General features: G+C 44.0%; 1 protein-coding gene, 1 non-coding gene and 1 pseudogene across 10 annotated transcripts in view; 2 read left to right on the top strand and 1 right to left on the bottom strand.

Moving 5' to 3' along the window:
- Positions 1–7,046, bottom strand: part of TNPO3 (transportin 3) — a 94,108-nt gene extending 87,062 nt beyond the window's left edge. For 5 of the 9 annotated variants that reach the window (XM_078343802.1, XM_078343806.1, XM_078343804.1 and 2 more), the window contains exon 1: positions 6,585–7,046. Coding sequence is in view for 1 of the 9 variants with exons in the window: in XM_002752026.7 (XP_002752072.4) it covers positions 6,585–6,704 (120 nt within the window). In the remaining 8 variants the exon portion in view is untranslated. Of the gene's footprint in view, positions 1–5,882; positions 5,935–6,584 lie in introns of all 9 variants that reach the window. The other 4 variants (XM_078343808.1, XM_078343810.1, XM_078343803.1 and 1 more) reach the window with 3 other exon arrangements.
- A 728-nt stretch (positions 7,047–7,774) lies between these two features.
- LOC100395490 (triosephosphate isomerase-like) lies at positions 7,775–8,787 on the top strand (annotated as a pseudogene).
- Positions 8,788–12,098: 3,311 nt separating this feature from the next.
- Positions 12,099–12,202, top strand: LOC118144011 (small nucleolar RNA U13). Its single transcript, XR_004728481.1, has one exon. It is a non-coding gene; the product is annotated as a small nucleolar RNA U13 (small nucleolar RNA).
- Positions 12,203–14,453: the final 2,251 nt, after the last annotated feature.

Here is a 14,453-nt window from a genome sequence, read left to right as displayed (position 1 = left end):
CCTGGACAATATGGCAAGACCTTGACTCTACAAAAAATACAAAACATTACCCAGGTGCAGTGGTACATGCCTGTAGTCCCAGCTATCCGAGAGGCTGAGGTGGGAAAACTACCTGAACCCAGGCTCAGGTGAGCAAGGCTGCAGTGAGCAGTACAGCGGTGTAGTGGGCAACAGAGACCCTGTCTCAAAAAAATAAATAAATAGGCCGAGTACGGTGGCTTACACCTGTAATCCCAGGACTTTGGGAGGCCAACGCAGGCAGATTACTTAAGGCCAGGAGTTTGAGACCAACCTGGCCAACATGGTGAAACCCCATCTCTACTAAAAATACAAAAGTTAGCTGGGCGTGGTGGCGCATGCCTGTAGTCCAGCTACTCAGGAAGCTGAGCCAAGAGAATCGCTTGAACCCAGGAGGTAGAGGTTGCAGTGAGCCAAGATGGTGCCACTGCACTCCAGCCTGGGTAATAAGAGTCAGACTCTGTCTCAAAAAATAAATAAAGAGGGCCTTATTGAGTCAAAACGTTCCTCTCCCTTTCTGTACCTAAAAATTTGCAAGTATAAAATGAGGGCAATATATACATCTCATAAAGTTTTTTTTAAAAAGAAAAAAAAGGCTGGAAAGATTGAAGAGCATTACAGGAGCTGAATACTGTTTCTTTTTAATTAACCTTGTACATGGTGAAGAGTGGTAGCAAAAATAAATAAAATTCGCAGATAAAAATGTGAGTTATCCATCTGAGTATCTGCATGTACGCACTTCTGACAATCAACATTTTTAAGAACCTGTGTGTGAAGCATCTCAATTGTTTATCTTAACAACCATGATTTATATCTTCAACTATGGGTACTAGATTATAAAAACAAATGTGACAAGAATCCCAGTCTCGTAGGGGAGGCAAAACACTTATTTTCAAAAAGGTTTTAAAAAAGGCATGGTGGCTCACACCTGTAATCCCAACACTTTGGGAGGCCAATGCAGGCGGATGACAAGGTCAGTAGTTCCAGACCAGCCTGACCAACATGGTGAAACCCCGTCTCTACTAAAAATACAAAAATTAGCTGGGCATGGTGGCATGTGCCTGTAATCCCAGCTACTCAGGAGGCTAAGGTAGGAGAATCACTTGAACCTGGGAAGTGGAGGTTGCAGCGAGCCAAGATCGTGTCACTGCACTCCAGCCTAGGCGACACGGTGAGACTCTGTCTCAAGGAAAACAATGAAATAAAGTGCTCTAGGCATTCAGTGGGGGCAGAAATAACTTTGGCTGAAGAGATGCAGTTAAGCCTTCAAAGATAAAGCATAATTTAGGTTGGACTTTTAAAAGATGGGTTAATTTCTGCGTTTGAAGACAGGGTTGGGAAAGAGTAAAAGCACAGAATAAAGTTGAGCAAAGGCGGAGTCCACTCTACCCTAAAACATTTGTGCACTATGAGAAATATCTCAGCTATTTGGATGCTGATGGAAAAGACTCAGTAAAGGAGTCTAAAGATGCAGACAAGACACAGGATAAACCAAAAGATCAAGGCCCAAAGATTTCGGAAGATCCAGAGATGCAAAGCACCGAGATCTGACAAGAGAATAAGCAGCTGCATACGCCCATGCTGAAGTTTGACCAAATTAGAGGGGAAGGGTGATGGTATATTTATAAAATGACTAGAATGATAGATCTTGGAATCCACATCTGATAAGGAGAGAAGTAAAGACAGGAATACCTTATAAAGAAAAAGTAAGGGACAGTAAATGAACCAAGGTTTTGATAAAATTCAAGAACTAATGCAGGGACTTCTGTTTAAAACGACTAAACTAACTGATTGAACACAGCTGTCTGCTCTCTGGTCCTTCCAAAAATTCACTAAATATCAGAGTAAAGATCTTTTTTAAAACAGGCAAAAACCCACAAGGACAAAGAGAATGGAAACAGATGACGGTTATCAACAGAACTGTGGAAACTGGAAAGCTAAAGGATAGTGTTAACTGTCTAAACAGAACCGAAACGGCTGAAATTTGCCTTTTTGTGGGGGGAAGGGAGAATGAGATGAGAATGAGGAAGGCAAGGGATCAACTATTCCCATTGCAACACCCAGGAAGGCTTGGGGAATTGGAAGCACAGGTAATCTGAAGGCAAACGCACAGGCGGAACAGAAAATAAAGGAGTAGAACTGGTTGTGGTGGTATGTGCCTGTAATTTCAGCTACTAATGAGGCTGAGGAAAGAGGATTGCCTGAGACTAAGAGTTTGGGGTCCAACCTGGCAATATATCGAGACCCCATCTCTTCTTTAAAAAAAAAGCATGGGGTGGGGGGGAATATGCCAGTGATGCAGTCTTAAAAAAAAAAAAAAAAGAAAAAAGTTTAAATAAATAAAAGGGTCAAAATCTGTGTAAGAAGCAGTAGGCTCCTAAATTTCCTCCCTGACTCTGAGCAACCAGGCTACTACTCTCCCACCATAACAGAAGATTCAAGGTTTACTATGGAAAGTTTGATGTAGAAGGTCTCTGGACTCTTGGACAACAGACTCAGCTAAAGACAGGAGTATCACGCTGAAAACAAGAGATTGTAAAACCTACATACTTAGTAGTGAGATCCATCCCCTGGTTTCATTCCCTGACCTGGCTTTAGAACACTGGCAGTCTAGCTTATAACCCCCAGACTAACTAGAGAACTGAAGATAAAAGCAGCCCAAGAAAAACAGACCAACAGAAAAGCAATGAGAGAAAGGATGAAGGTTTCCTTTTCAATTATCCATTAAATGGAAGAGTAACCCAAGAAAACATCATGGAATCCAAGAATCAGTGGATCCAGCACAACAAAGAGGCAAAAGGAATTCCCTAGAATTATCCAACAGACCTAGAGAACTAGGCCAGATTGGAGCAGAGAGATGGGGGGCTCTCAGGACAGATATTTCCTTCAGCCAAAAAAGAAAACAAATCACCAGTCTGAACAAAAGGATATTTACACTACTGAGATTTGGAGATGAATTATTGTGGATATATAGAAAACAAAATGTAAAAAAAAAAAAAAAAAAAAAGGTATCTGATTACCACCAGAAAAAAAAAAGGTTGTACAAAATTTTGTTTTAAAAATAAGACTTAAATATTATTAAAATCACATAAAGATTTCAAAAAAAAAAAAAAAAAAAACTAGGTGACGCTGAGATTCTTGAGCCAGCAAATGGGAAAACAGTGGCTTAGGATCAGAGCAGAATGTCTGACTGAATCAGTGATTTGGAGGTGTGGTGACTTTTTTTTTTGACAATCTCACTCTGTTACCCAGGCTGGAGCGCAGTAGCAAAATCATAGCTCACTCAGTCTTGAACTCTTGGGCTCAAGAGATCCTCCGAGTAGCTAGGACTATAGGCTAATGCCACCAGACCCAACTAATTTTCCTATTTTTTTTTTCATAGAGATGAGGTCTCTATGTTGCCCAGTCTGTTCTTGAACTCCTGGCCTCAAGGGATCCTCCGCCTTGGCCTCCCAAAGTGCTGGGATTACACGCATGAGCCAATGGGCCTGCTCTGGCTGATGACTTTTTTTTTTTTTTTTTTGAGATGAAGTAGAGCTCTGTGGCCCAGGCTGGGGTGCAATGGTGTGATCTCTGCTCACTACAACCTCTACCACCTGGGTTCAAGAGATTCTCCTGCCTCAACCTCCTGAGTAGCTGGGCGTGGTGGAGCTGGCCAACATGGTATAAACCCGCTTCTACTAAAAATACAAAAAAAAAAAAAAATTTTTGTATTTTTAGTAGAAACAGGTTTCTACCATGTTGGCCAGGCTAGTCTCGAACTCCTGACCTCAAGCAATCCATCCACCTCAGCCTCCCAAAGTGTTGGGATTACAGGTGTGAGCCACTCTGCTCATCCTGGGTGGTAGCTTTTTAGTAAAGACAAGATCCAGGGTGTGATTCTGTGACTTGGTGGCTGAAGAGAATGAAGAGGTAAAGGAATCAAAAGGCCAAAGTGTTAGCTGAACTGTCAATCCAGATGCCAAAGTTACCCAAACATGATGTATGACTGCTGGATATTTTCCAGCTCCACTTTTCCACCCTCCTCTATCATGTGGTCTGCTCCAATAGGCTGACCTGTATAGCCTTGACCAAGAGGTCACTGTGTCCTCTGGCTTCCAGTTGGGTTTGGCCAATGGGGAATCTCAGCAAGAAATTAAGAGAACAAGGTCAGGATATTCATTCCTCCAGCTTCATTCCCTCAAGGTCACCTGAAACTAGCCATCCCTTTGGCCAAAAGTCACCATTCCTCTCAAGGCAGCTAACTCCATACTTTTCAAGTAACTACTCACTCTCTTAGGGGACGTTAACAGTTCAGCTACAGGTTACCAAACTATTTCCTGTTGAACCACCATACCTAAATCTTTATAATAGTACCTTTATAAAATAAACTCAAATTATCCTGTCAAGTGTGCCATCAGTTCCAGTCTGGACTCTATTAACTGTGATGGTGAAGATGAGGTAAGGCTGTAACAGAGTAGTGGAAAGTATGGAGAGAAAAGTGATAACATTTAAATAACTACTGCTAACATTTTAATCTCTATCTATGTTCCAAGAACTTTTCTAAGCTCTTTGCAGGTATTAACTCATTTAATCACAACTACCCTCTATGGTAGGCAGAGATCTTTGTCTGGTTAATTTCCAAATCCATACACCCAGCACAGTTGCTGGCACATGGTAAGCACTCAAATATTGATTTAAAATACACACAACAAGCAGGTTTAATTAGAAAGAGATGACTTTTGAAGCATAGCATAGGAGTATTTATACTTTAGAAATATACATAAATAGGAATATCTATACTTTAGAAAACTATACGAAGACCAGGGAATTGTGACTTCCTAGAAATCACAGAAACACCAAATGAGACCATATGTGAATGATTTTCTTGGGTAGCCTACAGTGAGTCTTATTCCTTTATTTTCTGATGAGGTAAACCAGGACATGGGCGCCAATTTTTTAAGTTTAATATTCAAAGTCAAAGTTATGGCCAGGCAAGGTGGCTAATACCTGTAATCCCAGCACTTTGGAGGCAGAGACAGAGATCACCTGAGGTCAGGAGTTCGAGATCAGCCTGGCCAACATGATGAAACCCCATCTCTACTAAAAAATAAAAAAATTAGCTGGATGTGGTGGCGGATGCCTGTAATCCCAGCTACTTGGGAGGCTGAGGCAGGAGAATCAGTTGAACTTGGGAGGCAAAGGCTTCAGTGAACCAAAATCTCACCACTCCACTCCAGCCTGGGCAAAAGAGCCAGACTCTGTCTCAAAAAATAAATAAATTAATAATTAGTCAGGCGTCCTGGTGGGCACCTGTAATCTCAGCTACTAGGGAGCCTGAGGCAGGAGAATGGCTTTAACCTGGGAGGAGGTTGCAGTGAGCCAAAATTGCACCACTGCACTCCAGCCTGGGCGACAGAGTGAAACTCTGTCTCAAAAACAAAAACAAAAACAAACAAACAAAAGCCAAAGTTGCTCCATACCAAGACCAGATTTTTAAAAAGTCAAAGTTGCAAATGCGCTTGCAGCCTAGGGGCTGATTAAATAAGGAAGAACACCTTTAAATATCACCTTAGTTAAAATAAAGGTAAGGGGGGAGGCAAAAAAATATGCTTGTGAGTATAAAATGCAAAAATAAAGGTAAAGGTGAGTATTTTGTCAAGTCTGTAAAAATGCCTCTTTAGTTTTCAAAGTACTTAACCATTTTTAAAGTACATCCTACTTTAGGACCTACCTCAGCCAGATCACCAAGTATACACATTCACACAGAAATGAAGCACAGCAAAGGTGTGAAAATTAGGGGAGGAAGCATAAAACATGAATCAAATAATTCGGAAATACAATACATATAAGCTACAATTAAATATCTCACTGGATGCACCTACAGTTATATGGAATCATCAAAGCAGCAGTGATACCCGTCTTATAAATAAAAACCTAAAAGCCAGAGAAATAACAAGGTTAGAGGATTAATAAGAAACAAAATGAGAACTCTAAAGATTTTCTGAAAGCAGAATTAATATTTTTTCATTATATTATGTTGCCACTCCAAAGCAAGGGGGAAATTCGCATGAGTAAGAATCTAGAAACCTGAGAAGTTTCGAGAAGAGCAGACTCAAACTGGAGTGAAAACAGGCAAAAAGAATAAGGCAGAAGGCTACGACTAGGAGGAAATTGCCAGATGCAGTTCTGGGACACGGAGGGGAGACGAATAAAGCCTTCTTAAGCGGAAGGTGGAGAAACACTGGGATTGGATTTAGTGGGAAGACAAAACGGAAAAGCACGGCCCAAGAAGCAACAGCAAAGGGAGAACTTAAACAGGACTAGATCGATGCCGCAAATCGAGAAGTAGAAGACCTACAAATCAGATTCTACCGGGTGGGGAAAGGTCGAAAAGGCGACCGATCAGGAGCGACTAGTTTCCGAAAAGCGGCAACGATATAGCTTCGCAGCCCCACCCCACGGCTGCAGCTCCTCCCCAAGGAGGACCTCCTGAGGCCAACCGCCCGGCTCAGGCTCTCCCCAGGAGCCTAGGTTCCACCCCGGCCCGGCCCCGCGGCACAGAACTGCCTCTCCGGGCCCCTCACCGAACGCTGCAGCTCCCCAAGCCAAAACGAGGCGCGCTCCTTTCCGCTGGGATCTGGGTCGTGGTAAAGCGCCTGCACTGCCTGGTACACGAGCTGCAATGTCGGCTTTGCTCCTTCCATGGTGGTGGCGGCAGTGGCGGTAGCGACGGCTCTGATTCTTCTTCTGAGGCTTCCCCGGTTGCTCCTCCTTCGAGCTTCCTCACTGTCTGGGCCACGGCCGCTCCCTGACTGGCGCCATCTCCTCCTCTTTGGCCGTTACCAGGGCAGAAGGTTCCCCATGGAAGTTGCCCCTCGGAAACAGATATTATGTCGTATTCAGGTTCCTGGCCTTTATTCCCGTTTTTCCAGTAGACTCTAGACTTCTGAGTCCAGATTCTGGTGCTCACCTCTTCACTCGCTGACTTGCCGTCAGAAGCCCATCTTCGCACGCCACACACCACAGAGTGTACTTAAGGCGCGTGTACCCGGACCGGAAGCGGCAGCACCGACACCTTTGGCACACTTCCGCCTGGTGCACTACAAACGGCCTCCTTCCCGGCACGCCTCCTCTTGTCTTCCGCCCCCCTCCCGGAAGTGACCCTGTTGGGCCAGGAGCCGGCGAGAAGTGCTAGCGTTGTTGTCTGGATTTCTCGCTTCCAGCTTGGGGCTATAGCACCGACATGTATACCATATCTCAGCTGCTTTCAGCTCCTTGGAAATAAAGCCGGCTCTTTCCTCCCTCTTCCGACTTCCCCATCCCTCTCCAGAGAATCCTTTTCTGCCCTGGTGGTCAAGGCGCGTCAATTCAACTCTCCGTAGAGTGGCCACAGTACTAGAGATCCAAAGATGACTTAAGACGTAGTTCCTACGCTGGCTCTAGTGAAGGAGACAGACACGTAGTCAACGGAACTGTTTTACAAACCTGAAATATGTGCCGCATAGAGAAATGCCTAGAATATCTGTTCAGCTCCGCTTTATTAAGTCTTAAGCCCTAAAGAGGTCTTTCGTTCTGCTTACAGTTCCTGGTGCTCTAACTCCAGAGCATTTTGCATACATCTTGTAGGGTTATTCTCACATTAAACTGTATTTTTGTGAATGCCTTTCTGTCGGAATCCAAAACCAGTGGTCTAACAATTCACAAAAGAAAATAGAAATCTTGGAAACTGCTATGGAGAAACTGGAGACAAAAGGTAACTGTATGTGCACTAGTAAATAACTGCTATTTGATAAATGCTCACAGTGTGTAAAACACTAGTTACAAGATCTCATTTAATCCCCCTAACAGCCTTACCAAGTATTAATAAAACCTGTTTTAGGCACTGACACTGACCATGGCTCCAGCGCCATGGTGCCCTCCAGGAAGTTCTCCGTGGGGAGAAACTGGAAGATGAACGGACAGAAGAAGTGTCTGAGGGAGCTCATCAGCCTTCAGAACTCGGCCGCAGTGCTTGCCGACACTGAGGTAATTTGTACTCCCCCCACTGCCTATATCGACTTTGCCTGGCAGAAGCTAGATCTCAAGATTGCTGTGGCTGCCCAGACTGCTACAAAGTGACTAATGGGGCCATTACTGGGGAGATCAACCCTGGTATGATCAAAGACTGCAGAGGCACATGGATGGTCTGGTCCTGGGGCACTCAGAGAGAAGGCATGTCTTGGGGGAGTCAGATGAGCTGACTGGGCAGAGAGTGGCCCGTGCTCTGGCAGAGGGTAATCGCCTGTGGTGGAAAGAAGCTAGATGAAAAGGAAGCTGGCATCACTGAGAAGGTTGTTTTCCAGAAGACAGAGTCATCACAGATAATGTGAAGGACTGGAGCAAGATCATCCTGGTCTATGAACCTGTGTGGGCCACTAGTACGGGCGAGACTGCAACACCCCAACAGGCCCAGGAAGTACATGAGAAGATCGAGGATGGCTTAAGTCCAAAGTCTCTGATATGGTGGCTCAAAGAACTGGTATCATTTATGGAGGCTCTGTGACCAGGGCAACCTGCAAGGAGCTGGCCAGACAGCCTGGCATGGATGGCCTCCTCAGGGGTGGTGCTTCCCTCATGCCAGAATGTCCAGAATTCGTGGACATCAGCAATGCCAAACAATGAGAACCATCCATCTTTCCTACCCTTCCTGCCAAGCTAGGGACTAAGCAGCCCAGAAGCCCAGTAACTGCCCCTGCCCTGCATAAGCTACTGCTGGTATCATCTGTCCCCTCTTATGGCCTCATCCAAACTGTATCTTTCTTTACAATTTATACCTTCACCCTGTGATGGTTGGAACCAGGCCAATCCCTTCTCCACTTACTCTAATGGTTGGAACTAAATGTCACCAAGGTGACATCTACTTGGCTGAGAGGTGGAAGGGGTATGGGTCCCCTGGGCCCTAGTGAGGGGATGAGAGAGAAATCATCCTCTCCCTTCTTACATTGTGAAGCCATGGGTGCTGCCCTCTCCCACCATGCCAACACCTGTGTGTACTGTGTGTATTGTGTATGTGAGCCACCTCACATGTGAGGGAATAATCACCTGGCACTTAAAAAACAAAAAAAAAAACACCATTTTAAAGAAAGAGAAATAGGTAATGTAATTTGCCCAAAGATACAGTTCATAAATGAAAATTAGGATTTGAATCCAGATCAGTGTTGCTTCAAAAGCTGTTAAATCACACGATCCCTATCATCTTGTGTGTTAATTTGCTTCTGAATTGTTAGTCAAGGAATCTTTAACTGCCAATACCATAATGAAAACAATGTTACTGCACAGAGTTGATATCTTTAGACACAGAAGAGAAACTTGATATTTTAGTTACCAAATCAATTCATTCATAAAAAAAAAAGATTTAGTGCTGGGATTGATGGCTCACAACTGTAATCCCAGCATTTTGGGAGGCTGAAGCAAGAGGATTGCCTGAGGCCAGGAGTTCAAGACCAGTCTGCCTGGGCAACAAAATGAGACCCCATCTCTACAAAGAAATACAAAAAAATTAGTGGGGGTGTGGTGGTGGGTGCCTGTAATCCCAGCTACTTGGGAGGCTGAGGTAGAAGTATTGCTTTAGCCCAGGAGGTGGGGGTTGCTGTGAGCAGAGATTGTGCCATTGCACTCCAGCCTGGGAAACAGAGTGAGACCATATCTCAAAACAGATTTTTTTGTGGGTATCAAAGGACACTATCAAGAAAGTGAAGTGATAGTTCACAACAGGGAGGGAATGTGCAAATCACATATCTAATAACTGATTAGTATCCAGAATATATAAAGAACTCTTACAGTTCAACAATGAAAAGACAACTCAGTTTTTTGGGTTTTGTGTGTGTGTGTGTTTTGTTTTGTTGTTTTGAGATGGATTGTCACTCTGTTGCCCAGCCTAGAGTACGATGACACAATCTCAGCTCACTCCAACCCCCACCTCCTGGGTTCAAGTGCTTCTCAGGCCTCAGCCTCCTGCATTGCTGGGATTACAGGCACCCACAATCACACCCAGCTGATTCTTGTATTTTTAGTAGAGATGGGGTTGCACCATGTTGGCCAGGCTGGTCTCAAACTCCTGACCGCAAGTGATCCACCCGCCTTGGCCTCCCAAAATGCTGGGATTACAGGTGTGAGCCACTGTGCCTGACCAAAACTAATTTTTAAAAGTTCTATGGGCTGGGTTCTTCGGAGGCTGAGGCAGGAGAATCGCTTGAACCCGAAAGGCAGAGGTTGCTATGAGCCAAAATTGTGCCACTGCACTTTAGCCTAGGCGACAGAGCAAGACTCTGTCTCAAAAAAAAAAAAAGTTCTATGGTTAGGAATTATTAAAACACCACTTGGATATTTAGCTAACAGTTGGGGGAGGAGGAGGAAGATAGAGGTGATACCTAACCCAGAGTAGAGAGATTGGGAACACCATCTGGAGAAATGTCTGCGCTGAGACCAGACTGACGGATAAATAGGAAGCAATTAGGCAAAGGGTTAAATATGGTAGGCAGAAGCAGCAATATGAAAACCTAGAGGCAAGGGGAAAAATTACGTTCTGAAGACTGAAACTAGCTGAAGCATAGAGTTGGCGTAGGAGTAAGAAATGAAGCTAAACAGTGTTTTACCCATCTTTGTGACCTCCCACCATTACCTGATACATAGTGGGTGCTTAGCAAATGTCTTAAGGAACGCGTTTCTTAGTTCCTTAGTCTTAAAAAAAAAAAAAAAAAACTTGTCTAGCTTCAACATGAAATGGCTTGAGCTGGGAAGGTGGCAAGAACAGAAATAAGAAATGATTGTAATAATCTTGGTGAGGAGTGACCGCAGCCTGGAGTAAAGTGTTGGCGGTGGGCATGGAGATACAGAGGTACTTATGAACTTAGGGGGACGAATCTTGAAATGGTGATTATTTGAGCTGCAAGGTATGACCAGAGGGAAGAGAACCCAGGCTTTTGAGATACGGAACCTAAAGGAAGAAACAGCTTTTATGGAAATAGGGAATGATATGAGGATGAAGCTTTCAAGACCAGGCTGACCAACATGGTGAAACCCTGTCTCTACTAAAAATACAAAAATTAGCCAGGTGTGGTGGTGTGCGCCTATAATTCCAGCTACTCAAAAGGCTTAAGCAGGAGAATCACTTGAACCCAGGAGGCGGAGATTGTGGTGAGCCAAGATCACGGCACTGTGCTCCAGCCTGGGCAACAGAGCAAGATTCTGTTCCCCCCCAGCAGAAAAAGAAAAAAAAAGCTTTGATCTGCCATGAGACCATGATTTGTGGTGAACTTCAAGATACAGTAATAAGCATAGGTTGTGGCCCTATAGAGTCCTCATCAATTCTCTTCTCTCCCTTTGACACCCACCCCACCTCACCCCACATCATCCTTCAACCTCAGGGTTAAGTGAGCCACTGCACTCTGGGGAGAAGTTATAAAGGGAGTGTGGCACAGGCCAGTGGTTTTACTTCAATACCCATCCTTTTCTTTCCTAGAGTTCTTTGAAGAAATATTCTTTTTTTCTTAAGCTAATTCAAATTAAGTTTCTGTCACTTCCACCAAAAATTTTGAAGTCAAACTTCATCAAAATCTTAGTCAGCTTGACCTACCATAACAAAATACCAGCTTGAAGAAGAGAAATTTATTTTCTCACAGTGTCGGAGGCTGGAAATTCAAGATGAGGGTACCAGCCTGATCAGGTTCTACAGAGGGCCCTGTGTCTGACTTGCAGATGACCACTTCGTTGTTCCTCTTCTTGTAAGGCCACAGTCCTCTTGGATTAGGGCTCTACCTTATGACCTCATTTGACCTTAATTACCTCCTAAAGACATTATGTCTGGATACAGTCACATTGGGGGCTAGGGCATCAACATATGAATTTTGGGGGGACACAACTCAGTCCATAGCGTCTGCCATCATGCCCACTGGCCTTGGAGAGTTAGTAGAAGGCACTCATCCTTCTCCAGAAGAATCTGATAACATCAGTCTTCTTTGGCACACAGATTGTAGTAGAAGTTCAGGCAAAGCCATGCTGACTGCATCAGGGACAGAGATATGTTGATACATTATGCTTTACTGAAAGACAATACCTTGATCCTTTTGTAGTTGACGAGTATAATAATGGGAATTTCACATGTATGTGTGAGATGTACCTCCCTCCAAACTTGTTACCACATCTGCACATTACCTGCCTGATGTGAAAAAAAGAAAATAAAGATTATTTTTTAAAAGGAAATGCCTTTCAATTGGATTTCACAGCTCCCTGCCAAGAAAACAAGCAATCACAATTTTCTCAGGTAGTAACGGGACACTTATAGGATGAAAGGATGCATGCATAAGAATGTTCATCTTAGAGTGGTTTCCCCTAATGAAAAAGTAGAAATATCCTCAATGTCCATCAACAGGCATTTTGATATCCATCAATAACTTTAGGATATTGGATAGTAGGCAGCCATTGAAAATCAAGTAGGAAGAACTCTCGTTAATTTTGTTACGTATAATAATGATATTGTGGTTATATAGGAAAATGTCCTTACTTAGAGGTACAGAAGGTCCCCGACTTATGATTTTTTGCCTTTACAGTGGTGCAAAAGTGATATACATTCAGTACAGCTACTTGGGGGGCGAGGGGCTGAGGCAGGAGAATCACTTGAGCCAAGGAGGTTGAGGCTGCAGTAAGCCAAGATCACGCCACTCTGTCACTCCAGCCTGGGTGACAGAGTGAAACCCTGTCTCTAAAAGAAAAAGAAAAAAAAAAATCACAAATCAAAAATGCACTTTTTTTTGAGACGGGGTCTTACTCTGTCACCCAGGCTGGAGTAAATGGGTGTGATCTCAGCTCACTGCAGCCTCGACCTCCCAGACTCAAATGATTCTCATGCCTTAACTCCTCAAGTGGCTTGGATCACAGGCATGCACCACCACACCCAGCTAATTTCTTTTTACTTTTGGTAGAGATGAGATTTCACCATGTCACCCAGACTGCTCTGAAACTCCTGATCTCAAGCAATCTGCCCACCTTGGCCTCCCAAAGTGCTAGGATTACAGGTGTGAGCCACTGCACCTAGTCTGTACTTTTCACTTACAATATCTTCAACATATTATGGGTTTGCATACACTAAAGTATTTAAGTGCAATGTGATATAATAAAGAATTATATCAAGTCTTCATCCCCAGTTCCTGGCACAGTGCTTCAAATGCTCTTGGAATTTTCCAAGTGATGGCAATGCCTTCATTACAGTAATGAAGTGACTCTCTGCAGACCCCTAGATAACTTCAGGATGGGGTTTGGTGACTAAATCATGTGTTTAGTAGGTTGGGACTCTGGGCTCATTGCAACCTCTGCCTCCCAGGCTCAGCCTCAGCCTCCCCAGTAATTGGGACCACAGGTGCAAACCACCACACCTGGCAAATTTTTGCATTGTTTTTTGGAGATATGGGAATATTATTGGAAAAGGAGTTTGATCTCAAACTCCTGAGCTTAAATGATCCACCCACCTCCGTCTCACAAAGTGCTAGGATTACAGGCATGAGTCACTGCGCCCAGCCATGTTTTATAATAAAACTTTAATCATAAGTATAATACCTTCCTGAGTTCTGTGAGTTGTTCTAGCAAATTGTCAAGCATGTGGGAACTATGGGAACCCCTGAGTTTGCAGCCAGTTGGTCAAGCAAGGGCTTAGGGACCACCCAAAGTGAGGCTGTCATCTGAAGTGAGAGCATCTTGTAAAAAACTGAGACCTTAGCTGGGCATGGTGGCGCATGCTTGTAATCCCAGCTACTCGGGAGGCTGAGGCAGAAGAATTGCCTGAGCCCAGGAGGCGGAGGTTGCGGTGAGCCGAGATTGCGCCATTGCACTCCAGCCTGGGTAACAAGAGCGAAACTCCGTCTCAAAAAAAAAAAAAAAAACTGAGACCTTAACCCGGTGGAGTCTGACACTAACTCTGGGTAAATAACATCAGAATTGGGCCAGGCATGGTGGCACTTGCTTATAATCCCAGCACTTGGGGAGGCCAAGGCAGGCAGATCATTTGAGCTCAGGAGTTTGAGACCAGCCTGGGCAACATGGCAAAACTCCATCTCTCCAAAATATATATATATATACACAAAAATTAACCAAGTGTGGTGGTGCACACTTGTGGTCCCACCTACTGGGGAGGCTGAGGTGGGAGGATCACCTGAGCCTGGGAGGCGAAGGTTGCAATGAGCTAAGATTGTGCCACTGCACTCCCCAGCCTGAATGAGAGTGAGATCCTGTTTCCAAAAAAAAAAAGTGGTTGTTTTTTAAAAAACCAACAGCCCTTTGAATTGAATTACAGTTCACCCAGCTTTTTTACCAAAAAAAAAAAAAAAAAGGTAAAGCAAATATGGCAAAATAACAATTGTTATAGGAGATAAATATGTTTATCATTCTCTCTACTTTTCTATAAAGTTTTCCATGTTAAAAAA

Source organism: Callithrix jacchus, chromosome 11, assembly GCF_049354715.1.
Source record: "Callithrix jacchus isolate 240 chromosome 11, calJac240_pri, whole genome shotgun sequence".
Lineage (NCBI taxonomy): Eukaryota > Metazoa > Chordata > Mammalia > Primates > Cebidae > Callithrix > Callithrix jacchus.
This window is presented reverse-complemented; position numbering and strand designations above follow the sequence as displayed.